Here is a 25687-nt window from a genome sequence, read left to right on the forward strand (position 1 = left end):
AATTATAGATGAGTAACAGAATATTTCTCCAACTCCAATTCTCCAATATACACGGGATTATTTCTTACAACTGTTAATTTTTTTTTACAGATTTTGATATAATCTTATCTTGTAAGGATGTGAGATTGAGTTTTAATTAAAATTTCAGAACTGGAAGCATCCACATCAATGTTTAAAGCACCTGCATTTAATTCCAGAAGGACAAATTTCTTTGTATATTTTCAGTTTTACAGAACTGTTTTATTCTTCTTCTATCTCTCCCAATAATGAAAAATTCTTTATGTAATTTAAAACCCAAAATAGGAATGCTTCATGACATTGTTTTTTTTAAAGTGAAATGTTGTAATGAAACCTAAGTAGTACACTATAGCAGTGAAAAGATCTAAAAACATTAAGCATTTTTAACATATGAAAGGCTAAATTACCTGAAAGAAGATGGTTTTCACTTGATACTGAAAATATAATATATGCTAGGGATATCAACTGCAGAAGCTATTTCACAACTGACATACCATCAATGAAAAGTTCCCCTTAGCAGAATTGCCTTCAATTCAAGTGAAATTAGGACCAAATCATTATTGCTTTAGATCAGGAAGTGGAAGTGACAGTCTTTTCACTGACTGCGGGGGGGAGGGGGGAAGAAACACGAACCCTGTATCTGTCTATTAAATGTCAATTTGGTAGACTATCATCTTTTAAAGGATGTTTTGGAAACAGAGTCTGCTACATCTATTTACAAGTCATAGCAAAAGCTCTGTCACAAAATATATTTGGTCAGCTTCTCTTATCTCTTTGGCAAGCCTGTCTTATCTTAAATTAATAATATATAGTACTTAACCTCCCTCTCCCATTTTAATGCACTGGATTTTCCTTCCCTTTTTCCTCAACTACTGAACATAGTTCGGGTGTATGGATCTAGGTGCATATATTATGAGAGTAGTCTACTTATCCAAAAGATAGAATGATACTACATGGGGGAGCTTTTGCGAGTCATAGAGGAAATAACTGGCCAGAGAATTAATTTCAGCAGGGCACTTGCCTTTCTTCTTTGTTGTGATTATATTATCTATATCAAACCAAAGTTTAAATTACATGAGCCAGTTGTATTATCTCCAGGTGCGCAGTAATACAGCTTTAAATTTAATACATACAGTATGTCACAGAAGTGAGTACACTCCCTCACATTTTGTAAATATTTAAGTAGATCTTTTCATGTGATAACACTGAAGAAATGACACTTGGCTACAAAGTAAAGTAGTGAGTATACAGCTTGTATAACAGTGTAAATGTGCTGCCCCCTCAAAATAACGCAACACACAGCCATTAATGTCTAAACCTCTGTATATGCCTCTTCAGAAGAAGATTGTGTAAACTAATATTAGGAGTCTAAGAGTTACAGATAGTCTTCAACTTATAACAGTTTGTTTACTGACCATCCAAAGTTACAAAGGCACTGAAAAAAGTGGCTTATGACCCTTTTTCACAGTTACAACCTTTTTAGCATCCCTATGATCATGTGATCAAAATTCAGATGCTTGGCAACTGGTTCATATTTATGACTGTTGCTGTTCCCAAGATCATGTGATCCTGTTACAACCTTTTCCAAGCAAAGTCAACGGGGAAGCCAGATTTACTTAACAACCATGTTACCAATTTATTAACTGCAGTGATTCACTTAATAACTGAAGCAAGAAAGATTGTAAAATGGGGGAAATTCACTTAAATGGGGGAAATTCACTTAAATATTTCACTTAACAACATAAATTTTGGGCTCAATTGCGGTCGTAAGTCAAGGATTACCTGTATGATAGTCAGAAGACCAATCGGCTCCCTTTCTTGTTACAGCTATAAAAATGTGACACTTCTTGATTTAATAAGAATATTATTCTTTAATAAGAAAGAAAACAGTCCCCAATTTAAATCATATGTTGCTATCCAGTAACATAATTTCTATTCTTCACATCTTAGAAATGTGGAGGTGAGTGCACTTATGTATAATTTAGACATACATACCTGTGTTTCAGGTTAATCCATGAGGTATTCAAGTGATTCATAATTTCCTTCACATTTCTTGTGTCATCACCACTGTACTCTTGAAGAAGCTTACTTGACAGCTCATTAAATGAAATCATCTCGGCATCTCCTTTATCTAGGTCTTGCATTAATATCTAAAAAATAAATACATAGTAGTCAAAATATCTAATCAGTCAGTTGTTGCTTTTTTATGAAGTTGAATCAGCAATGGGGACTGGGGATTATGTTCCTAGTGATTTAATCCAGGGGACTGCTGAATGCTTTTCACCATTTTGCAACCAGGGAACAATATCTATATCAACATTTCTATTAAGCAAAGCAAACTGTTGCAATAAATAGTATGAATGAAACTTTAGGTCATATTCATTTTTCCCATTGAACATTATTTTTACCGGTTGTTTTTCTAGAAAGCTAATTCTTACATTTTAGTAGAGGAGAGATTACCAACGTGGAGGCTGAAATATCTGCCTTATATTGAACATTTTCATTAGAATAACTGGACTGAAGGCAAAAGGGGAGAGCAAACTGAGAAATGGGTTATGAGCAAAACTCACTCAACAGATTGTTATTAAGAAACAGCAGAACAAAGGGGAAGATAACAAAAGTAGAAAGCAGGCTGAAGATTCAGCAACATGTACAATAGTATGATTTGACCAATGTGCCAAACTCTTTCTTGTGCTTTTTAGAAAAGCTACAGAAAATGAAAGCAGAAAAACTGAAAGCAGAAAAACTGCATTAAATTGAGTTTGCAGCCTTGAGGGCATTTAGAGAAAGATTGATACTCCGAGATCATTTCCTATGTTGTGTCACAACCTATGTCAGGGATGTTAAATTTGACTTCATTGAGGGATGCATCAAGGTTGTGTTTGATCTCGAGGAGTTGGGGGTGGCCATAGTGGGTGTGGCCAGCTCAATGTCACTCGTCTGATCAAATGCCACTTTTGCTAGTAGTTTGTTTTGCTAGCACTCTGCCAGTGAAAATGGAGTTCATGAGAGCCGTGCACAGACCTGAAGAGCTCTGTTTTCGCTGGCAGAGGCACCGCGGGCTTGTCCTTTGCTGTTTCCTGGACAGGCCCGTTGGCCAGATCTGAGGCTTGAGTTTGACACCCCTGACCTATGCCAATTTATGCTTTTCTGGAGTTTCTCTAAGTGCAACTTTTCCACACTATGATGTTGAGGGCGGAGCACAGTTATTTCCTAGAGTGAGTGAGTGAGTGTGAATGTGTGTGTGTAAACATGTGTGTGCATGTGTGTGTGTATAAACATGTGTGTATATAAACATGTGTGTGTAAACTTTTTTGTGCATGTGTAAACATGCATGCATGCAGTAGGATAAATGCCCAAAGGAAAAAATATTGATAAGGGTACATGATCAAAATTTTGGGAGACCGCTGATCTAAAACAAAAGCCCTCCACAGAATGCACATGCTGCAAAAACCTGGAATTTAATGTTTAAATCTTTTTGCAGAGCATCTGCTGGCATCACTAAAATCACATTTTACAACTTTATCAGGGGAGAAAAAAAACATTCTGACTTGGAAAGGTGCTGCTAAAGTGGCTTGCAACTGAAGATAGCAAGGAGAAAGATAAAGGGGTTTATTTAAAAGGGGATATATAGCAATCTTTAAATGCTTCTCTTGAGGCTTTTCTTTATTTTATAAGTATGAACAACTGATATTTGTCAGATATTTCCTTCCTAGACTTAAAGTAACAGAGCACTGCTTTCCATATATAGGTATGGTTAACTTACAAAGAAAGCTTATTTTATTACTTTTGAAATAGTAACTTTATTTCTTATTTAGACTCTCATAAATAAAATATAGAGACATCAAATAAAAAGAGCATAAAGGCTGTATAAATCATTTATTTTCTAAATAAAGAAGAAATACAATGCTGGTGAATCATTATGTATTATATGTATAAGAATAAATAGAATATAAGTTTATAATAAGGAATTGTTTCTATTCTTGACTCCTTTATTTTCCTTATAAGATTATTGATATATATTATGTTTCAATAGTTATTTAAGGCTCAATTTTTACATTGGAAAATATAATACTTTACTATCAATGGAACAATCAAGCATTAATCTGGAATGATAAATACAGATAAATATTAGCAGAAACAAAATATTGTTGCTTTCCAAATATATGGAGTCTATCAAAATAGTAAAGAAAATATTTTATTAATTCCCCAGATTAAATATTCTTCCATATTCTAGTGGCTTTTGGGGGGGGGGGGAATTATTTAGATTTTGGTAAGTCTGTAAGCTTTTAAGAATGCATCTTTAAAAAAAATAAAGATAAGACATATGAATATACTATATCTCTTATATGATGTCAAGATGATTGTTTATTCCTTGGAAACTATAGGAATGACAAATTTAGAAACAAAACCAAAGAAAACTAGGTTTGTATTCTTGTATATAATGGCAGGTAACAATACAAAAAGATGAACTCAAGGCAGTGAATATACTTAAACCGCCTTCCTCCTTTTTCCCCCACAACAATAACCCTGCAAGGAAGGTGTGTTCGGTTGAGAGTGAATGACTGGCACAGAGTCACCCACCTCACTTTTGTGCCTAAGGTATCACTAGAATTCGCACTCTCCTGGTTTTTAGCCTAGTGGCTAAAATAATGCTTCTATCATAATTATCACCAGTCTCTAAGAATTATTTTGTAGATTCTGGGATAGGCATTTACCGTATTTTTTGAGTATAAGATGCACTCCCCCCCCCCCCAAAGAAGGTTGAAATTTTGGGTGCGTTTTATACTCTGAATGTAGCTTTTTTGAAGCTTTTTTTCAGTCCTAATGAAGTGCTAATGAGTGAAGCAATCTTCCATGCTTTGCCTGCTTTTCTCATTGCTGCTCCCTCCAAAGATCAGCTGTTTTTTAGAAGCTGTTTTTTATTCCCAACCAGGGATAAAAAGCGTGCACGCTCAAAACCAGCAAACCTATGTGCTGAAGCTGATCAGACTAAAGCCAGATGAATACCTGGTAGGCAGAATTTTTTTTCCTATTTTCCTCCCCCAAAACTAAGGTGGGTCTTATATGGTATATATGGTATATTCCTATTTCTTTGAACCATAATTTAACAGAATCCTCCAATGTGTTCCCTCTTGTATACGGGCAATATACATATGGATGAAATATTCTATGTGTATTCATTTATTAACAAACTAATCTCTTATATTGTTTCAGGAATCTAGTATCACTAATAGATTACTGAAAGGATACTGAAATATAACAATTGGCTTTTTCTTTTTTTCCTGAGAGGATAAAGGTTGTCAAACATATTAAGAAAAACCGATGCTTCTGTTTGAGCCCAGGATATATAGCTGACCTTGTAAAGGTTCAGAAAATGGTTTAATTTTGTAACTTAGATTAAGAGTCCTATCCAAGACAAAGGGTGCTTTATCAAAGATAAATCAATCTCCAGACAAATTAAAACTCTGGGCTAGCAAAGAAGCAGAAGATTCTCTAACTCTACAAAGATGGAGAAGTTAGTAGAGGAGAGGCAGTAAGAGGTTAGGATAAAAAAATGTTTAAGACTGCAGGTAAACCCTGAGTCATTATCTTGAACTAAATCAATGACATTTTGCAACAAAGGGCCCACAAGAATAGGCAATGCCTCCATTCAAATATAGGTATTGGATTTTAGATAAACATTTAATGTCTCTGGATTAATAGGAAAGGAACCTGTTCCATCTTAAACAGTAAAAAGCAATCTTCAAAGTTCCAAGCTGGTAAAGGGTGGTAAAAATTGGTCTGTTTTTCCCATCAAGGTTCTGAATTGAGAAATGTATAGATTTACATCAGGGATGGATGAGATTTATTGTCAGGTAAGCACTGGCAAGCAGTAATATATCTGTGGAAAATTCATTTTAATCTAATTAGAAGACACATGCACCACTCCTTAATTTTTCAGCAGAAGGTCATGAACACCACAATCACTCTCTCCCCTGCCCTCCCCAGCTCTAACTTGGCAGTTCCCCAAATTTTGGCTGCTTTATTTTTTTAAACTAAAAATGGAAAAGAGTCTGAATGGTATCTAAGAAAAGCTCCAGACATGAAGCATAGAAATCCTGCTGCCTTGGCTTTTCGTAAAACTCTTCAATTTGCAGGTATATCAGAAGGAGCTGTATCACATTATTCGTCTTAATGGAATTAACTGTATGGCAGGAATAAGACATTAAACTGAATCTATGAACCACAGTTCTGCATTAGAAAGCATTGAACTCACTTTGTTTTCTGAAATTTGTTTGGTAAGCTTTTCTTTAGAAGACTGTAAGAGAGCATGTAGATGGATCTCATATTGTCCAATTAGCTTCTCCATTTCTTGCTTCTGTTCATCCCATTTCATGGTGTCAGTAAGCATGCATTTCAGCTGATGCTGACGTAATTCAACCCCATGCTGAGTGCCATCCCACTGGTTTTTAACTTTCTCCACTGAAACAGACAGAAAATAAATCTAGTCCCATGAAAAGACATTGAAAATATTGCATCATCTTTATTTTTCTACCACTCAAACTAACATTTTTTTAAAAAATCACTCAAACCAACATTGGGTCCAAAATTTACTATTATAGATTCCCATAATTCTGGAAAGGGGAGGGGTCAAATTTACTTCTATAACACACACACACCCAAAATACACAATATGCCTTTCTTAATTTGACAATATTATATTGGCTGACAATGTTATATTGATTAAATTAGTATCTTTGATACCAAACTATCTTAGCAAAGTATCTCTTATTCCAACTGCTTTTTCCTCATTTTTATTATAAAGGCATTTGCTTTTATATAAAAAATAGAAAATTAGACAAAAAATGTACATAAAAACTGGATCTAACATTGTTTAATCTTGTGGCTTTCCAAAACTCTTCAAAACATACCTTCTAATACATCTTTTTAAAAACTCACATCTCCAACTTCCAGTTTGTTAGTCTTTAAAACCGATGAAATCCAAAGATGTGAATATAAGTAGCCAATGTCAAGCAACACCCTAAGCAAGATCCTTTGCTATATTCTAAATATGGGAACTTTAAGACTTGTGGATTTCGATACAAAGAATTTCCCAGCCAGCATATATGGATGCAGAATTCTGGGAAGTAAAGTCCACAAGACTTAAAAGTTGACAAACGTGGAGACTCCTGCTATAGATCTTCATTCTCATTTCTTCCTTTTGCCTATCAGGATTAAACGGTCCTTGGTGCTTTCTGAGCTTGTTTTTTTCTTTTTCTTGCAGACGTTTCATTGGCACTGATGTTACCTAGTTTGGCTAATGAAACATCTGCAAGAAAACAAGCAAGCTCAGAGAGCACCAATCACCGTCAGATCAATCCTGAGCTACAAATATTCTCCTTTATTGGTATCAGGATTAACCCTGCCTTCATCTCTATATATTAGATTACCCCCAGTGCCACCTGGTTCATTACATTCTGTATCCATTGTTTTGTCAATAAATAATGGAATCATGATGTATTTATTATTTCATTTTTAGTGCCCATTTCTCTTCTGTTCTCTACTTTCTTCTACTGACAAAAAGCACATACATTTCTCTGTGATTGCTGTCCTTAAATCAGAACTTGATGTTTTGTTTTTCAGATTTTGAGCCAAGGTAAAAACCGAATCCAACTGGGGATGTCGATGTTCTAAATCAACTTCTGTTATCTGTAACATAATGGGATAAAGATGTGCTACTAGTGATTAGAGTTTAATAAAAACAAAGTTATTCAAACCAATGCTTCAAATATTAACAAAGAAGTGTATCTTAATCACATTATAATCTGCATTCAAAAGCTCTGCAATATAATCTGCATTCAAAAGATAGTCAGATCATGATGACCATGATCTGATGTGTTGCAATTACAATTCCCAGGCAATAAGATCATGATGTTTGGGAATTTAGAATTATATCCTAACCCACACCCGGAGTCCACCAATTTAAGGAAGCTGAAATAGGGGTTAATTACCTGTTAGATTTGCATAGTAAATTTAGAAATTTTGCTCTCGCAAAGTGAAATGAGTGGAAATGAAACTGTATAAAATTCATATTGATTCATAAAAGGCTGAAAACTTTCATAATGTCTGTGATCTCTTTTCTAGGATTCCAAGATACATTATTTATGTTTCTCTGCTCCAAGGAATATTGTTCTCAGTGTTGATCCCAGGTTTTAGACACTGTATATTCAGAGTGTTTTAATCAACAGGGATTTTATTAGAGCAGAAGCTTTAATAAAATCTCTGTGGATTAAAACTCTCTGATCCTCTCCCTACCAACTGGTTGGTGGGGGATCTTTCTAGCCTCAATTGTCAAGTACCTATCCTGCCATCCCTTCCCCTCTCTCCTCCCCCCCCCCCAATCACAACTGATGAAGTTTCTTGGATGAGAAATGAAAAGTTTTGTTACTTCAAGGAAAAAACAATCCAGTTACCTTTGGAGAAAGTACTTATGACTTGGATGACTGAAAATCTCCACAGACATACACTAGTACCTACCTCCCTCTCTCCCTCCCTCTCTCTCCCTCTCTCTCCCTCCCTCCCTCTCTCTGTGAGGGAGGGAGGCAGGGAGGAAGGGAGATACATACATATTCACACATGCACATTTTTTCCATGACAAATTGCTGGCAAGGAAATATCTATTTTTGACCCTGGGCTATTAAACCAAATAAACTCATCTCCATTTTAAGGCCATGAAGTATTAAATCAAATACTTCATCTAAAAAAGGGCAGCTGAAAAGTTCTGAGATTTTCTTATTAAATTGCATTAAATATATTTTCATGAGCAGTTAATTTGTCCATTGCTGTCCATGATACATTATGCCCAGATCTATCCTCAAGTTATTTGTTACTAATTACATCCATATGTTGCTAATATCAGTAGCAAAGAAAATGTCAGCATAGGTTTCTGTAACCATTTCCAGGTTAACTTCTGTTGGCAAATTGTAAATGCCAGTGTAAAATATTTTCATTTCTCCTGAAATTCAATGACTAAACAAACAAACAAACAAATGAATGAAATACATACATAAAAGTAAACTTGTTATAGCAACAATATCTATGTTCAATATACCTGGCAGTCAGTTTAAACATTGAGCTAACTTTAAAAAATAGTCAGACCCTGAAACAATTCCATTGTATTATATTGTGCTGCTACTGGGTACTGGGGGGAGGGGAGGAGGAATCAGAAATAGGTGTTCTAAAATACATTATAGGTTTCCTGGGCTTCTTATGAAAACTAATAGTAAATGTGCACATTCCTGATCAAGCAAAACTGAGTGCACCTCCTTCAGTGAGCAAATTTATGCTCAGCCTGACTCTGTGAAGCATGGCCCATTTTCCTCTATCAATGCTCCACAGAAGTTTCCTTGAGGCAGAAAAAAAAGACAGCACATCTGTATCTTAACAGAGTATGGATGATATGCAATCAGAGAAACTGCACACAAAATATTCTTCTGCTGCTAAGGAGTGGATTTAAGTCCCAGAAGCAACAACAGGAAAAGTCCACTGAATTCCTTGCCACGTGCTCTAAAATAGTTCCTGGGCAAGAAGGATTCAAGCAAGGAAAAGAAAGCAACGATTTGCAGAATTGGGCGACATTCAAAAAAAGGCATTCAGTCTTTCTGACTAGTCATTGATACCCATAAAATCTTGACAACACCAAAAATAAGCAGAAGAATGCTCTAATCCTAATTCTTCTTTGGATTTATTTTCAATAATTGTGAAATACCATGACAGAATTTTACTGAACAAGGAAAAAAAACACCAGGGAAAGGGATTAACAAAGAATATTCTGAAGCTTTCCCAAAAAAATACAGTTCAGAGCATCACATACTTTCATGCGTGCAATCGTCCGATTGATTTCTTCAATATTTCCAACAGTAACTATATTGGATTTTAGCATTTGGTCGATCAATGCCAACCAGTCAGCCAATTCTGTCGTAGTTTGATCCAAATCGGCAGGTGTCGAGATTTCCAAAGGATGCTGAGTTTGTGCCACGTTTTCTGAGGCAGAAGACACGAGCACCGTTGTTTGGAGAGCAGGGAAACCTAAACAACCAACATGATTGATCAACTCATACTTATTATCTAGAATTTGTTCACATTGGAAAAGCAAAACACCACAATATCGCTTGTAGTTCATATTAGTCCTCTTGTATCTCTGTACTATACTTACAGTTTAAAACTGTCAGGATTTTACTGTTAGAGATAGAATTCTGAAAATAACTTCTTTCCATATGTCTACAGAGCAACCAATTCATCATTTAATCTAACCTCTAGATATATAATGGTACTAGAAAGATTGCTGCTTTCATTTTTTTGCAAAATCTCAAATCTTTGACAGCTTAGCGAGGTGACAGAAATTCACTATCTGATTACCACACTCAAAACAGTTCTGAAACATTCAAACACTAAGTCAGCAGAAAGCTGTCAATGAGGGTAAACTCAGAACCTGCTGCTAATCTTAATTTACTATTTAGGGGGGAGGGGGGAATCAATTGAAAATGTTCATTTCACAGTCAAAGAAATGCCATTGATTTTCATAAGCGACATTTACTTCCTGATCCTTTAAATCATACAAATAGAAAAAGACATACGTGCTAATTTTCAAAAAGTGCAACAACAAACTAGTTTCTCTTATTAAGTGAATACATTACAAGTGCATTTTTCAAAATACATTTTATGCTCCTTTAAAGTAAAAGTATCCTTTTTCTTCAAGATCAAAATAAACAGATCTACCACATCTGCTTCTTTATTCCCTTTAAGTTTTACTAAGATGACAAAAATATGCCTAAATGTTTCTCCATAGAGATCATTTTCTGCTCAAGACTTACCAGAGGACTTCGGCACAAGATGCTGCTGATGAATATATCCCTCCAGTTCTCTCAATCTGGTGGGTGCTTCTTTGAACACCTAATGTTGTGTGAGGAGAAAATAATTTTTATATTCAAAAATCATGGGTATCATTGTACAATATTAGACAACTACAGAAAATAGTGGGCAAGACAATTTATATTTCACTAAACAGCCTACAGAAGATCAAGTGGTTTGCAATTGGTCCTGAAAAGGGTTGGGAGATCGTTGGAAACTCTATGGGTCCCTTCATCAATCATTGATACTATTTTCTTCTGCATGACTTAATTAACTTCATGGAGTTCATTAGGTTTAAAGGGAAAGTCCCAAAACAAATATTCTTCCTGAAATTTTGATGTATTAGATTTATATAACACCTTTCTCCAGGGACACAAAGGCATTTATATGATATTTTCCCTTCATGTTATCCCCAAAATAATAACCATAATAATAATTACTCAGAACAGGTTACATCCCATGACAATACCTTTAACATCATCAAACAGCAACATCTACTTATCCCAGATCTCTGGGAAGGACTTGATCGCTGGATATACAATGCCAAATACAGACTAAACATCTGGTTGATTGTATGACCAACCAAGATACAATTGCTGGTATCTTGCACAATGAGACAAATCACAAATCATTATCTGAGCTTCTACAGCTGTGAGCAGACTAGAACCTTGATTTCCTCAGTCCTCCACCAACACCATAAATATTGTATCCTAGATCAAATCTGCTTCAATCTTCCTTTCCCTCTAAGCTTGTTACATCATATTTCACCACATGATAAAGTATTCTTCTAAGATATACCACGTTTCCCCCAAAATAAGACTTATTTTCTTTTGACCCCCAAAATAAGCACTTGGAATTATTTTTGCAGAGTTCTTATTATTTTGGGGGTGGAAGAGGGGGCGAGCGTGGTCACCTCATGGCTGCTGCTGTTTTGCAATATTTTGGGGGAGGGCTTATTTTCAGGGGAGGGGTGTTTTTTAGCACATGTGCTCAAAAGCCCAAATTGGGCTTATTATCTGGGGAGGTCTTATTTTCAATGAAACAGGGTATTTTTGGACACTGATCATTTGTTTCATTACATGAGCCTAAGAACTTTTACATTACTCAACAGTGTGATGAAATCAATGACTTCCAACAAGAACAGCTCCCAAAATGAAAAAGCAGGCAGAAAAGCCATATAATATAATCCTGCTCTTTTCTAGAGCACCAGTGTCAAACTCGATCGCATCACATAACATATCGTGACATATCACAATGGTTTTTGTCTTTGCGGAGCATGACCTGCATGTGACATCAGTTTGACAGGCCTGACCTAGAGTCATTAACACATTGGGCAATGTTAAATTGAATGAAATAAATATATTGCAATATTACTTCAAAATGCATGTGAGAGTTCTGTGTCTGACTGCTCGCACTAATAAAAAGATACTCCATAAGAAGCAGAGCTGCCTATCAGATGATGACTACTTCAGAGCTTTTTTCTATGCCTGTTGGATTTTCATTTTTCCTGCAGGGGAACTAGGGAAATATTCAGTCTTATAGCAATGCCAAAGTTTTGTGGGTGTAGCTTTGAACAGTTGCTAAAGGAAAGAAATAAGGCTTTGGGAACTGAAATTTCAGCTGAACTTCAAAGGACAGTTGGAGAAAATTAATATAAAAACTGAACACTGTAGAAATATACAATAATACAATAGAGTAAGTTATTTTCAAAGATAGCTCCATCTGAACATATACATTGTGCTGTACACAAATCATGAACTATCATTTCTGTAAATTTAAAACAATGAAAATTTTACTAAGAATTTTAAGAGTAACTTTATCAAATAAGTTATCCAGTTCTGTCCCATAGTCATGACTATATTGCATGAATATAACTAAAGGAACAATATTTAATGCACACAGATTAAAATGTGTACCTTCTTCCATTTAATATTCAGGGTCTTCAGCCTATTAGAAATATTATCTCTTTCCTGAGGCCCAATACTTGTATTTGAAAGTACCTCTGCTTCTTTTCTATTTAGCCACTTAAGTTTCTCTCCTTGTATATCCATTTCTTTAATCAGACCCTAAATGAGTAAAGATAGTGACACTCATTCATTAAAAACTGGTTATCTCTTATAATCAGGGCAGTAATATGCTTCAAATTCTAAGAGCACAAAAAAAAAATCACATTAAGTAGTTTAAACGACAAAAATCCAATGAAGAATTTATTTTGAAGCAAGTTCCAGGTTCTGTGGCTGCAAAAACATAAGCAACCAATATTTAAGCAACCAGTTTCATGAACAGATTACAAAATAAACCATAATTGTATTAATCATAACACAACATTAATCTAAAACAGAGAAATATATAGTTTAGCAAGTGTATGGAAATCATGTTTATGTATGAAAGTTCTAAATGCTTTTGATCCAGTGGTCCCAACAGACATTTTGAATAGTCCTAAATGTTATCCAACAACAACAAAAAGGAACATGATACAATAAATAAAATGCTTAATATTTTTAATGTTACTTGCCATTAATTCTTGTAAATTCTCTTCATGACTGATTGCAGGTTTCTCATCCAGGGAATTTTCTACATTTTCCACCCAGCAACTAATTTCTTCTAGTTTCCTTGTGAAGTCTATTAATTGCTGATTTTTTCCTTTCAGTCTGAATCAAAAACCCCAAGGTGGAATATAAAACAAAATCACTATAAATATTGAAATAGATATAAAAGCAAAATATTCCTTCTATAACTTACTATGCGGCCTAGAAATGATACTGTACAATATTAAAAAGAAGATTGAAAGAACCATATGCCTTAATGATACAAATTTCATAACATGATTCCATTTCTTATCCAGAAAGATGATTTCATACAAAAAAAAGTCCTCAAATGTAGGCCTTAAGTCTTTAAAATATTTTTTCTCTGTAATACTTTGTAGTCTTATGAAAATATCAACTTAATTTCCTGATAGTAAAATTCAATGAATTGACACGTTGCTTTTTTCATCCTGCCTTTTAATATTTTTATAAATAAGTCAATGTAGTGAGCATACCTAATATTTCTTCCTCCTTCTATTTTCCCCGCAACAAAACCCTGTGAGGTAAATTAGTCTGAGAATGAGTGACTAGTCTGCAGTCATCCGGTTGCTTTCATGCCTAGAACTGTTTCCTGGTTTACTACCCTGTTGCCTTAACACTAGCTCTCAATTAGATTAATATAGTTTTGATATTACTGTATACAAATATGACAATGTATAGGGCAGCAATGGTGAACCTTTTTTGGCTCTCGTGCCATAAGCAGGGGGAGCGCAGAGGGGTTGTGCGCGGGTGTGCTGCACCCATAATGCAATGCACAAACACCCCCAATGTGCATGGGCACATGACAGGCACTCCCCCCATTTTTTGCATGCTTTTCTCACTCTCCCCAGGGTCCAGAGGCTTTAAAGGAGCCTGGGGAGGGCGAAAACAGCCTCCCCCGACCCACTCGGAGGCCCTCCAGAGGCTTCAGGAACTTTCTTAAAGCCTCCAGAGGGCAAAAAATGACCCTACGCGCAAACCGTAAGTCACTTCCGGATTGCTTGTAGGGCCGATTTTAGCATTCAGGAGCATTCAGGAGTCCTCAGGAGGCTTCCCTGAAGGCTTTGGAGGACAAAAAATGACCCTATGAGCAAACTGGAAGTTACTTCTGGTTTGCTCGTGGGTGCGTTTTTAGTCCTCTGGAGCCTTCAGGAAAGCCTCCTGAGGGCTCCTGAAGCCTCCAGAGGGTCTCGGGGGGGGGGTCAGGGGAGGCTGTTTTCGCCCTCCCCAGGTTCCCATAAATCCTCTGTAGTCGGGGAGAGCAAAAAATTGCTTTAAAAAAGGCTGAACTCAGCTTGCCAGCACGTGCATATGCACTGGCCAGCTGACAGGGCAATGCCTCGCGTGCCCTGACAAATGGCTCCGCATGCCACCTCTGGCACATATGCCATATGTTTGCCATCCCGGGTATAGGGGAAATGAACTTTATAGCAGGTATCATTTAAGTTTTGAGGAGGAAATAGTTTTGAACACCAATGCTTTCCAGCATACTTGCATTAACATTTTATATTAATGCAAAACCTGTTTTTAGTTGGATTTTGCTCATTTTCAATAGAAGACTTCTTCAAACTTATTAACCACCTGCCTACTAAGAAGCACTCAGAAATTTCCAACAGTGATTGATAAAATGTAATTTCAGAATATTTTTCTTCAGCTGAAACACCGGAGTAAACCAAAAAAATCATGTAAGTTAATAATTAATTCAGGTTCCAAAGCAGGAAAAATATAAAACAAATGCATGTTATACATTATATAGAATATTAATATATCACAAAGATGATATGATATATGATATGATACACTATGCTATGCTATATATTTGATTTAAATCACATTTGGAAACCACCCATCTGCTTCACAGAGTGATTCTATACTATAGTAACAGCTATAAAGCTGTTTTAGGGTACTGCCTTAGGAAACCTTTTGGGATAAAGATATGAAAGGTTTCTCTTGGTGAAAGTCCACAATGGCATCTACAAATTTTAAAGAAATTTATGTCCACTGTTATTAAGATAGGCTCAAATCCAATACTTACATCTGTTGCCTTTCCATGATTTCAGCATTGATGTTCTTCCAGCGTTTATACAGCCCAGCTAGTTTTTCTTTCAGGAACTTTCCATCTGTATTGGAGAGTTTCTGGGTTATTTCCTCTCCTGTTCTATTCAGTGTTGAGAAAATGAGCTTATGGCTGCTGATTCCCTCTTCAAGTTCCTGTTGGAAATGCATATATAGATAGCAGTTTCAGTTTCAATCCATAATAGCTATATCAGATGTTACCTCTGCTGCAAGAAGATGGATTCATGACAACTGCTGTTCATGCATCTGGACTGGACCTCCTTTTTCGTGATCTATGTGGGGCTACTTTTTTTAAAAAAAAACTGAGAAGTATTATCTACTACTAGTAAATACCATTAGTTTGGGCCTCGTGTATCTCTTTCCGCAAAGGGCTGTGGCAACTCGAGAACAGGCCTGACAGGCTGCTTCTAAGCCTTGCCCAACATGCTGTATCTCAGGTGTGTCAAACTCATGTCATCATATTGTCATGTGACATATTGTGACTTTTTTCCCTTCGTTGAAATGGGGATGGGAGTGGCCAGCGTGTGACGCATCTGCTCTGCAGGCCACGAGTTTGACACTGCTGCTGTATCTTCTCTTCAATATTCTCAGCAACTACATTTGAGTTTCTAATATTGCAAAGACCTCCTCCTCTATCACAAATGTGCTCCTCATCTCATTCACACACAGACTTAACCTCCACAAAATAAAGGTTCTGTCCTAAGCTTCATTTGAGGAGATACAAATGTTTCTACTAGGAGCAAGACTTTCTCAGCAGCAGATTTAATGCCTGCTCTAAGAACAAAAGGACTGAAATCTTAGTGTGTTTTATATAGCACCCCTGAAACGAAAGCACTGGCTTCTTTGCTTTTTTTAATTCACTATATTTGTTTCATCAACATCTTTGGAAGCTATGCAAATAATTCCTCGATACAATCTATGTAGGTTGACTTTATATGTTTTAATAGGGCTAAGCAATGCATTCAGGCAAAATGTGATGGCACAACCTTTGCGGCACATAGGTGGCCCCTTTGATTTACTGGCAGTCTCAACAGAAGTGTTATCAATGTAATATATGCACAAACCTTTGAAGCAACCACACTGAGCTTTGAAGGCAGTACCAACACCCTTTGCAAAGCAGCCTTTTAAATACTTTGTACAACGCCTAGCTGCCAACATTACAAAACCTGACAATTGCCACTTTCTTCTGTGACAACAGTAGAATTAAAGGCTATAACTAGACTGCTGGGCTTAATACACAGTAATCAGTTACCTGCTGGTGTATCCTGGCTTTTTCTATATCAAGGCTGCCATCTGGAGTGTGGGCTTCAGCCAGCAACCCCTCTGCTTCTGTTAGCCACTGTGAGAGATCATTTAGATCACAATGGAACTGTCTCCACTCCTCTATAGACTTATCAAAGCTACTAAATGGGATAAGAAGAACAGGAGAAAAATGTGAAAGGTATTTCAGAAGTAAAACAACATAATTTTGCATTACAGAATACATACATGGTAAGACTGCAAAATAGAATATGTATGTGTGTGCAATGTAGAAGACAGCAGATGCAATCTTGGCTTATTTGTGTTGAAAAATTACAATTTTCAGCTCATTACAGCTGAAAAAAAGTTTTTCCTCAACAAAATCTGCAATGAAATCTTCTTCATGAGGAAAAATAGGAGGACATTTATATTCCACATAGAAAACATAGCTTTCTGGGTCATTATTTAGAGATATATTTATTCCTAATTGTGAGGTATAACTATAATTGAACTAAACTGTTTTTGTATCCTAAGTTGACAGGAGAATTCTTCCCTATTACAAAAGACTTAACCATACCAGTCTTGACTTTAAAGTATTGGCTTTAAAGAAGCCTGCTTACTTTTAAGTACAATGCAAAATAAGATACATTATTTATGAGATTCGAGAACTGTCTTATCCTGCAATGAATCAGCTAGGAAATCTGCTTATAGTATTTCACCAATTGACTATGAAGTTTAATTTCTCTTTTAAAACGGGACCGTTTGCCTACTTCATTGTTAATTTAATAAGAACATTTGAGTTTCCAAATGAATGATGTGGCTTCAAATATAGTCACAGCACAAATGTCTGCAAATACCGAGGAAGAATTTTTGCCTGCACTGCATGAAGAGGAAATGTGATATAATACAAAACTATTTTTGAAAACAAGTTCAAATGATGATGCTAGGGATTGATGGGATTCTACAGGTGCAGCCTTTAAAACTGTTGGGAACAAGATTGAAAATGCAATGTACATTTGTTTGTGAAGATTCCTATATTCTCATGAATTAATTGGCCCACATTCGTGTGACTTTAACAGAAATGCTAGTAAACAGAGTTCTCAGCTGGCTAGAATTTCTCTTTTAAAAAACAGCAAATGCTAAAAAGAGAGACCGAGAAATGTCTAAGATCCAGGAACTGATTTGCTTTATAATTTGCAGAGAAAAAGAGATTGAGAACAAAGGAGTCAAGTTTTTCCCCATTCCATGCTATTCATAAAGTTTAAGAACATGATGTTGCCACTTTAATTTTCATTTTAAATGTAATATTTAGTGTCCTCACGCCACCTGAATTAACACTTCTTGGTTCCCTGCTTGCTAGCTTGCATAGTCATTTGCTAAGCAACTTTGGCAAATAAACCATCTTTTATAAATAATGCTTTAAAATGTTACCCTGTTTACATCCAAACTTAGCACAACTGGTTTATACTGCAGGGAAAGTAGAGCTACAAAATGGCTACTACCTGATTTATTCTTTTCTCTGCCTAACTCATCGCATTTTCTTGGCGAAAAAGTGTAAGTACAAAATATAGGCAGTCCTTTTACTTACCATTTGCGGTCATTGTACATTCTGTTAATGCGATCCCATTCTGCATTAAGCTGGGTTAGTGAATCTTCTATTTGAACAGCTTCAGATCCAGATGCCTCTAATATAACATCAGGTTGCTTTTCATGAATAACTGCAATCTGATCCTCTAATTTATCCAACATATCTTTTATGTTCTGTAATACAGTAAAACAAAAATACCAGGCAGAATTAGCATCTCCTCAAAGATAACTGCCGGCTGGAAAAATAGAGCCTGATTAGATGGCAACAAACATAAGTATACATGTATATTTACATCTTTCATCATTTGACTCATGGCTTAGAATGATGCACACATGTAAGTCATAAAATGATTTACTTTTGGCTCAGCATGATGTCTGAAGTCAACCATTACAGTTCAACATTATAAGCAAACTAGACCATTAAGGCTTGCTCAAGAAACAAAAACAAAGTCTTAGTGACTTTGGAAGCCAAACCATGTCTCCCAGATTAGAGAGTACATAATATAATATGTATGTAATCATTTTCTATTTTATTATTGTAAGCCATCCAGAAGCCCCATGGCAGGATGGGCAGTATTGTATTGTATTGTATTTATTTATTTGTCTTGTATGCCGCCCACTCCCGAAGGACTCTGGGCGGCTCACAATAGACAAGGGAAGGGGGAAGACTAGACAAAGACAACACTTTAAAAACAAAACCACAACATTCACAATTTCCATGGGGCTGGATGTTTCACAGCCCCCGCCGGCCTGCTGGAGCAGCCAGGACTTGGTGGCTTTGCGGAAAGCCGGGAGGGTCGTAAGGGTCCGGATCTCGACAGGGAGATCATTCCAGAGGGCTGGAGCTGCAACAGAGAAGGCTCTCCCCCGGGGGGTCGCCAGCCGACATTGGCTGGCGGATGGAATCCGGAGGAGACCTAACCTGTGAGATCTGATCGGTCTATGGGAGGTAATCGGCAGGAGGCAGTCTCTCAGGTACCCAGGTCCGATGCCATGTAGGGCTTTATAGGTAGCGACCAGCACCTTGAAGCGGATTCGGAGACTAATGGGTAGCCAGTGCAGCTCACGGAGGATAGGTGTGACGTGGGTGTATCTGGGTGCACCCACAATCGCTCGCGCAGCTGCGTTCTGGACTAACTGAAGTCTTCAAACACTCTTCAAGGGCAGCCCCATGTAGAGCGCATTAGAATAATCCAGTCTTGAGGTCACAAGGGCGTGAGTGATTGTCTGAAGGGCCTCCCGATCCAGGTAGGGTCGCAATTGGTGCACCAGGCGAACCTGGGCAAAGGTCCCCCTGGTCACAGCCGACAAATGGTGTTCTAAAGTCAGCTGGGGATCCAGGAGGACTCCCAAATTGCAAACCCTCTCTGAGGGGCGTATAATTTCACCCCCCCGCCTGAGAGATGGAATAGTTGGCCAATCTTTGGGAGGGAACATCAGAAGCCACTCGGTCTTGTCTGGATTGAGTGCCAATTTGTTTACTCCCATCCAGACCCTAACAGCCTCTAGGCACTGGCACATCACTTCTACTGCTTCGCTGAGTTGGCACGGGGCAGACAGATACAACTGCATATCGTCTGCATATTGGTGGTACTTAACCCCGTGCCGGCGTATGATCTCACCCAGCGGCTTCATGTAGATGTTAAATAGGAGGGGGGACAGGACCGAACCCTGCGGCACCCTGTAGTTGAGGGGCCTTGGGGTCGATCTCTGCCCTCCGACCAACACCGACTGCGACCTGTCCGAGAGGTAGGAGGAGAACCACCGAAGGATGGTGCCTCCCACCTCTCGCAACCGTCGCAGAAGGATACCATGGTCGATGGTATCGAAGTCCGCTAAGAGGTCAAGGAGCACAAGGATAGAGGGGTGACCCCTATCCCTGACCCACCAGAGATCATCGATCAGCGCGACCAAAGCAGTTTCCATGCTGTAGCCAGGCCTGAAGGCCGACTGAAAGGAGTCTAGATAATCGGCTTCATCCAAGGACCGTCGGAGTTGAGAGGCCACCACTTTCTCAACAACCTTCCTAACAAAGGGAAGGTTGGAGACTGGGCGATAGTTGCTCAAAATGGCTGGGTCCAGAGATGGTTTCTTCAGGAGGGGTCTCACCACCGCATCCTTTAGGAGGGGCGGGAAGGTTCCCTCCCGAAGAGAGGTGTTCACAATCGTCTGGATCCAGCCACGTGTCACCTCCCTGCTGGTCAAGACCAGCCAGGAGGTCCAGTATACAGGTGGAGGCACTCACCGCTCCCATGGCCTTGTCCACTTCCTCAGGAGAAGCACGTTGAAACTCAATCCATAAAGTATGCTCAAGACCTTCCCCCGGTACCTCGGCTGGTATCGTGCAATTGGAGTCCAGTTTTGTCTGAATCTGAGCGACTTTATCCGTTAAATACTGAGCAAATTCCTCAGCTCTTCCTTGTAAAGGGTCATCCGCATCCCTCCCTTTCAAGAGGGAGCGGGTTATTCTAAACAAGGTGGCTGGGCGCGATTCAGCGGATGCAATAAGGGCGGCAAAATGCGAACATTTCGCCGCCCGTATTGCCACGAGATAGGCTCTGATAAAGGCGCTTCATCTCCTGGAGTTCCTTGGTAAACCAGGGAGCCCTCCTGGATCCGCTGCCTCGGAGAGGTCGCAAAGGCGCAATCCGGTTTAGAGCCCCTGCCGCCGCTATATTCCAAGCAGCGACCAAGGACTCCACCGGATTGTGGACGATAGTGTCAGGTATTTCTCCAAGCACCATCTGAAATCCCATAGGGTCCATCAGGCACCTGGGGCGGAACCACCTAATCGGTTCCCCCTCCCTACAGTGGGGGATTGGTTTCCGAAAGTCAAGCCTCAGTAGGAAGTGATCAGACCATGACAAGGGCAAGGTTGTAATGCCCTTCAACTCTAGATCACATCTCCACTGCTCCCAAAGAAATACGAGGTCAAGCGTGTGCCCAGCTGAATGAGTCGAACCCCGAATTACTTAGGCCAAGTCCATGGCTGTCACGGAAGCCATGAACTCCTGCGCCCTGTCAGAACGTTCGCCAAGTGTAGGCAGGTTGAAATCCCCCCGAACCATAAGCCTGGGGAACTCTACCGCCAACTCAGCTACTGACTCGAGGAGCGAGGGGAGGGCCGTTGCAACGCTGTTGGGAGGTAGGTACGTTAGCAACAAACCCACTTGACCACCAAGGTCCAACTTCATCAACAGAGACTCACACCCAACAAGCTCCGGAGCAGGGATCCTATGAGGAACTAAAGACCTTCGGACAATGACAGCCACTCCCCCACCCCTTTCTCTGGGGTCGCGGCTGATGAAGCACCTGAAAACCCTCTGGGCACATTTCAGTGAGGGGGACTCCTCCCTCCGGGCCCAGCCAGGTTTCAGTAATACATGCCAGGTCTGCCCCCTCGTCTAAAATTAGTAACTGAATGTAACAAATAAATAAGAAATAAGGAATGAACTGGAAAAATCCAATAAATGCAATCTTCGCCTTATAGGGTGTGAGGCTTATAAGTATGTGTATGTCTATAAAAGAGTGAATTTTGTTTGATCTGGCCCAATACAACTTTCTAATAATGCACTTCATTTTTTGCCAATCCTTTTCAAACTTTTACACTGCTTTTTAAAATGACGCGGTGTTTAGTTTATTAAATGGATTATTTGATATCTCCTGAATCTAACAAGTGCTAGGATTGGTGATGATTCTAGAAAAATTAGACCCAGGTGCCTATAAATCAAGACATAGCCAAGACAGGACCCAGTTTTTTTCATGTCAGAAAGCATATTGAGATACACCAGAGTTAAAACATTTATTGGGAACAATGTTAATGCTCTTTTATATTTTAAATTGTAATATTAGATTTCAGGTTCTAGTACCTTTAATGAATCTTCTTGAGTAGAAAAGTCTTCATAGATTGCTGAATGAAGTTCTGGAGCATTTAGCAAGAGCTCAGCATCCGCTATAACCAGCAAAATCTTGTTAATTTCAACCAGATATTCTGCAGGGAATGGAGATTCCTTGCTCATTGATGACTGAGCCCCTTGAATCCTTTGTGGAGTTGCCTAAAGCAAAGTAAACTTCAGTTAAGTAATTCTTTAGAACTAACCACATTATAAAAATGCAAGAAAGGTTCATTTATTTGCATTTCCATTACTTTCTAACCTTAAGATTTAATGCTATTTTTAATTAAATAATTCTTCAGATGATGCTATGTTATAATTACAAGGAAGTGTTTCCACTGTGACTAAATCAGGTGTTCTCGTGAATTAATTCCTCTTATCCTTTTGCTTAGCTTTTAACTACATGACACGTAAATTACTAGATGAGCAAGTATATATGGTAAAACAATATTCTAATCAAACAATGATATCCTTTCTAATTAAGTAGTTCCAGTTGCATTAAAAAAGGAAAGGATTCTTTCTGCCGAGGCACACTGAAATGTATTCCCCTGAAATGTATATATCCACATTCTGATAATCTTTAGTTAATTCAAAAATATAGACTTCAAGATCTATTGCAACATTGCTTACACCCAAAGATTTCTTTCTTTAATCAGATACCTGGACCACAATGTCCAGTTCATAAAGTGGCTTTTCATAATAGTACGTAGTCGTAGAACAAGGACCTAGTAGCATATTCTCACTTGTAACTCCATCCAGAGTATATGAACCAACTACTCACTGCATATTTATGAGGAAGATAACCTCATAAAGTCTAATATTTAGATCCCAAAAGAACACTGTATATTTGGAAATATTGCTACTGAAATCAGTGGATTTGCTTAAGTTATGTATTCTAATAAATTGATATAAAAATGAAACTAAATATATTTCACAATTGTTCTCATTAGTATCATTTAAATATGTAACAATATGATTGCATAAGGAAAACCAAAACGACATGCACCAAATGCCTTTTTAATATGTCTTGCATGTCATTTTATTTTATTAAAATATTACCTTTTCATAACGAAGCTAGTGAAAACTCATTGATCGATATACTTTTGGTATGCATTGTTGAAAGTTTGCATGCAAATCCAAATATCAATCCTGCCCCTGCCTGAAAGCCTCTAGCAAACATAGAAAGTTTTGATTGATCAACAATAGCAAAAAAAGTAACACTTTGGAGAGCAACACTTTTATTTAAGGCTTAAGCTTATTCCAAGGAACTCCATCTGCATAACTATCCTGTCTTCCCTTCGCCTCCCCACTCCAAGATATTTAAATAACACATCAGTCAAGCTACTTCATGCTTCTGACAGATGAAATGAGTTGCAGTTCATTAAACCCTTATGCCTTAAATAAAATTGTTAGTTCAAAAGCTGCTACCAGACTCTGTCCATGTTTTGGCTATTAAATGTTAGTTTAGTTTTATTTCCCTTTTTATATCAATTTTGTGCTTTGATTGTTTCCAAGGGGGCAAATATATAATGAAAACATTGCCACCCTCTGTCTATGAAGATTCTCAGTCATCCAGGTCATGGTTGTTTCAAAGATGCATTTTTTTCAAGGGGCTACTGGATTTTCTTGTTTTTCTTTGAAGATGTTTCGCTTCTCATCGAAGAAGCTTCTTCAGCTCAGAATTCAGAGCTGAATAAGCTTCTTGGATGAAAAGCAAAATATCTTTAAAGAAAAACAAGAAAGTCTAGTTGTCATATTAAAAAAAAACCTTAGCAATTGTCACCCTCTGTTTCCAGGCCACTTCAATGATACTTGAAAATAACCAAATCACATATCACTGTCACCAACACTGTGATTCACCAGTGATCTATCCAGTCAGTCACTTCTTATCAGAACAGACTGGAGATGTAATATTATGGGGCTCCTATGCCATAGATACTAACAAAAGAATTAGATCTCAAATGAAGCACTTTGAAAGATGGCTCCTGCAGCATGGCATGGCCCTATCTCCTTACAGGGTGTGATTTTTGAAGGGCTGTGTTTTATAACATTATACATTATCTCAGAGAACTAAGTTTTATATTAGCATAAACATTATATAATTGTAGATTTGGATTCCCAGATGCTGGTGATAAAACAATAATAAATGCTAATCTTCATGGCTTCCAAGGGCATCTGGCTAATTACTGTGGGAAATATAACACTGAGGTGATGGTTTTTAGCATGCTCCCACAAGGTCAGCCATTCAACAAAACACACAGTTACTGCTTCTATTAATTAACATTGCATCCTACTTTTCCTGCAAGGAGTTCATATTAACTAGAAGTGGTTGCTAGATAAAATAGAAGCAATATACTAGATAAAAAAATCCCCAATTGGCACATTTCTAAAATGGGTCAGTCAAATCCTGACACACAAAAAAGTGATTTATTTGTTTTCTGAATTACACTGTTGGAGTCCATTCCAGAATGAAGATCATTAAGATCCCCAGTAGCAAAGTCTTAGACAGTTGCAATTGTTTGGCACAATGTAGGTGGCAAACAGGGAAGATTAATGAGAAACTCAAACCCCTGGTCAAGGTTCAATTCAAAATATAAGGGAAAAACTATAATTTATTAGATCCCTTGAAATAAAATGCCTTTGAAACAGAAAGGAAAGTTTGGGTAATCAACAGTGAGTGGGGGAGGGGGGGTTGAGAGAAAAAGTGTAAACTCCAACTAGGCAACCTCAAGCTAAAAATTAAACCTTAGGGTGGGTTCACATATACTTCAAATTAACAGATGAATTCTTTACATTTCTGTAACTGTAAAGAGCATCCCCTGGTCTTCATGGAAATAGAAATCAGGACAGTGTACCTGTAACTATTGAATAGCAATATATACAATGGCCACTTTGCATAATTGATCTTCAAATCAATGAAGAATCTCTTATCCTTCCATTAAGCAATTCTTAATATTTATCCTAAGAAAGGAGGGTTTAATAGTTCACCTGCTGTTACTCTAAAGGACCTGTGGAGTGATGCACTCTGCCAAAAAAAAGTTGTCAGAGACCAAATAAAAGTGGATAGTTCTGGGAAGAATTATTCTTTTTTTTCTGTGCACCAATAAATACTACATCTCAACATACAGATCCCTTTATTTTTTTGAAGGGGATGTAATGCAACCCCACTTTTTTCATAGGAACTAGTTACTCTAATATTTAGAACAATATCCAGAAAGACATGAATGGACAGCAGCTAATAATTTGCTTTGTGTTAAAGAAGATCTGCAGATAGATTTAAACTGATATAAGAGTTGTAAAATATGGTTTCTGTAACCATGCGGTGTGGGGGAAGAAGGGAAGAGTAACAAAACACGTCTATGGATATTTTCAATCACATATTTAACAAAACTTATATTATGTAACAAACTATATATT

At 37.7% G+C, this 25687-nt stretch overlaps 1 protein-coding gene across 4 annotated transcripts in view; it reads right to left on the reverse strand.

The window, feature by feature from the left end:
• Positions 1–25687, reverse strand: part of UTRN (utrophin) — a 468873-nt gene that overhangs the window by 275896 nt on the left and 167290 nt on the right. For 3 of the 4 annotated variants that reach the window (XM_087718331.1, XM_087718330.1, XM_087718333.1), the window contains exons 41-51: positions 22247–22432; positions 18379–18551; positions 16804–16954; positions 15511–15686; positions 13427–13562; positions 12828–12977; positions 10875–10953; positions 9875–10089; positions 7593–7710; positions 6278–6483; positions 2014–2168 (exon numbers count right to left, since the gene is read on the reverse strand). In XM_087718331.1, the coding sequence (XP_087574457.1) occupies positions 2014–2168; positions 6278–6483; positions 7593–7710; positions 9875–10089; positions 10875–10953; positions 12828–12977; positions 13427–13562; positions 15511–15686; positions 16804–16954; positions 18379–18551; positions 22247–22432 (1745 nt within the window). The remainder of the gene's footprint in view (positions 1–2013; positions 2169–6277; positions 6484–7592; positions 7711–9874; positions 10090–10874; positions 10954–12827; positions 12978–13426; positions 13563–15510; positions 15687–16803; positions 16955–18378; positions 18552–22246; positions 22433–25687) is intronic. The other variant, XM_087718332.1, reaches the window with a different exon arrangement.

The sequence above is a fragment of the Thamnophis sirtalis genome, unplaced genomic scaffold (assembly GCF_051295495.1).
Source record: "Thamnophis sirtalis isolate CommonGarterSnake01/CBP01778 unplaced genomic scaffold, rThaSir2_p1.2 scaffold_6, whole genome shotgun sequence".
Taxonomy (NCBI): Eukaryota; Metazoa; Chordata; class Lepidosauria; order Squamata; family Natricidae; genus Thamnophis; species Thamnophis sirtalis.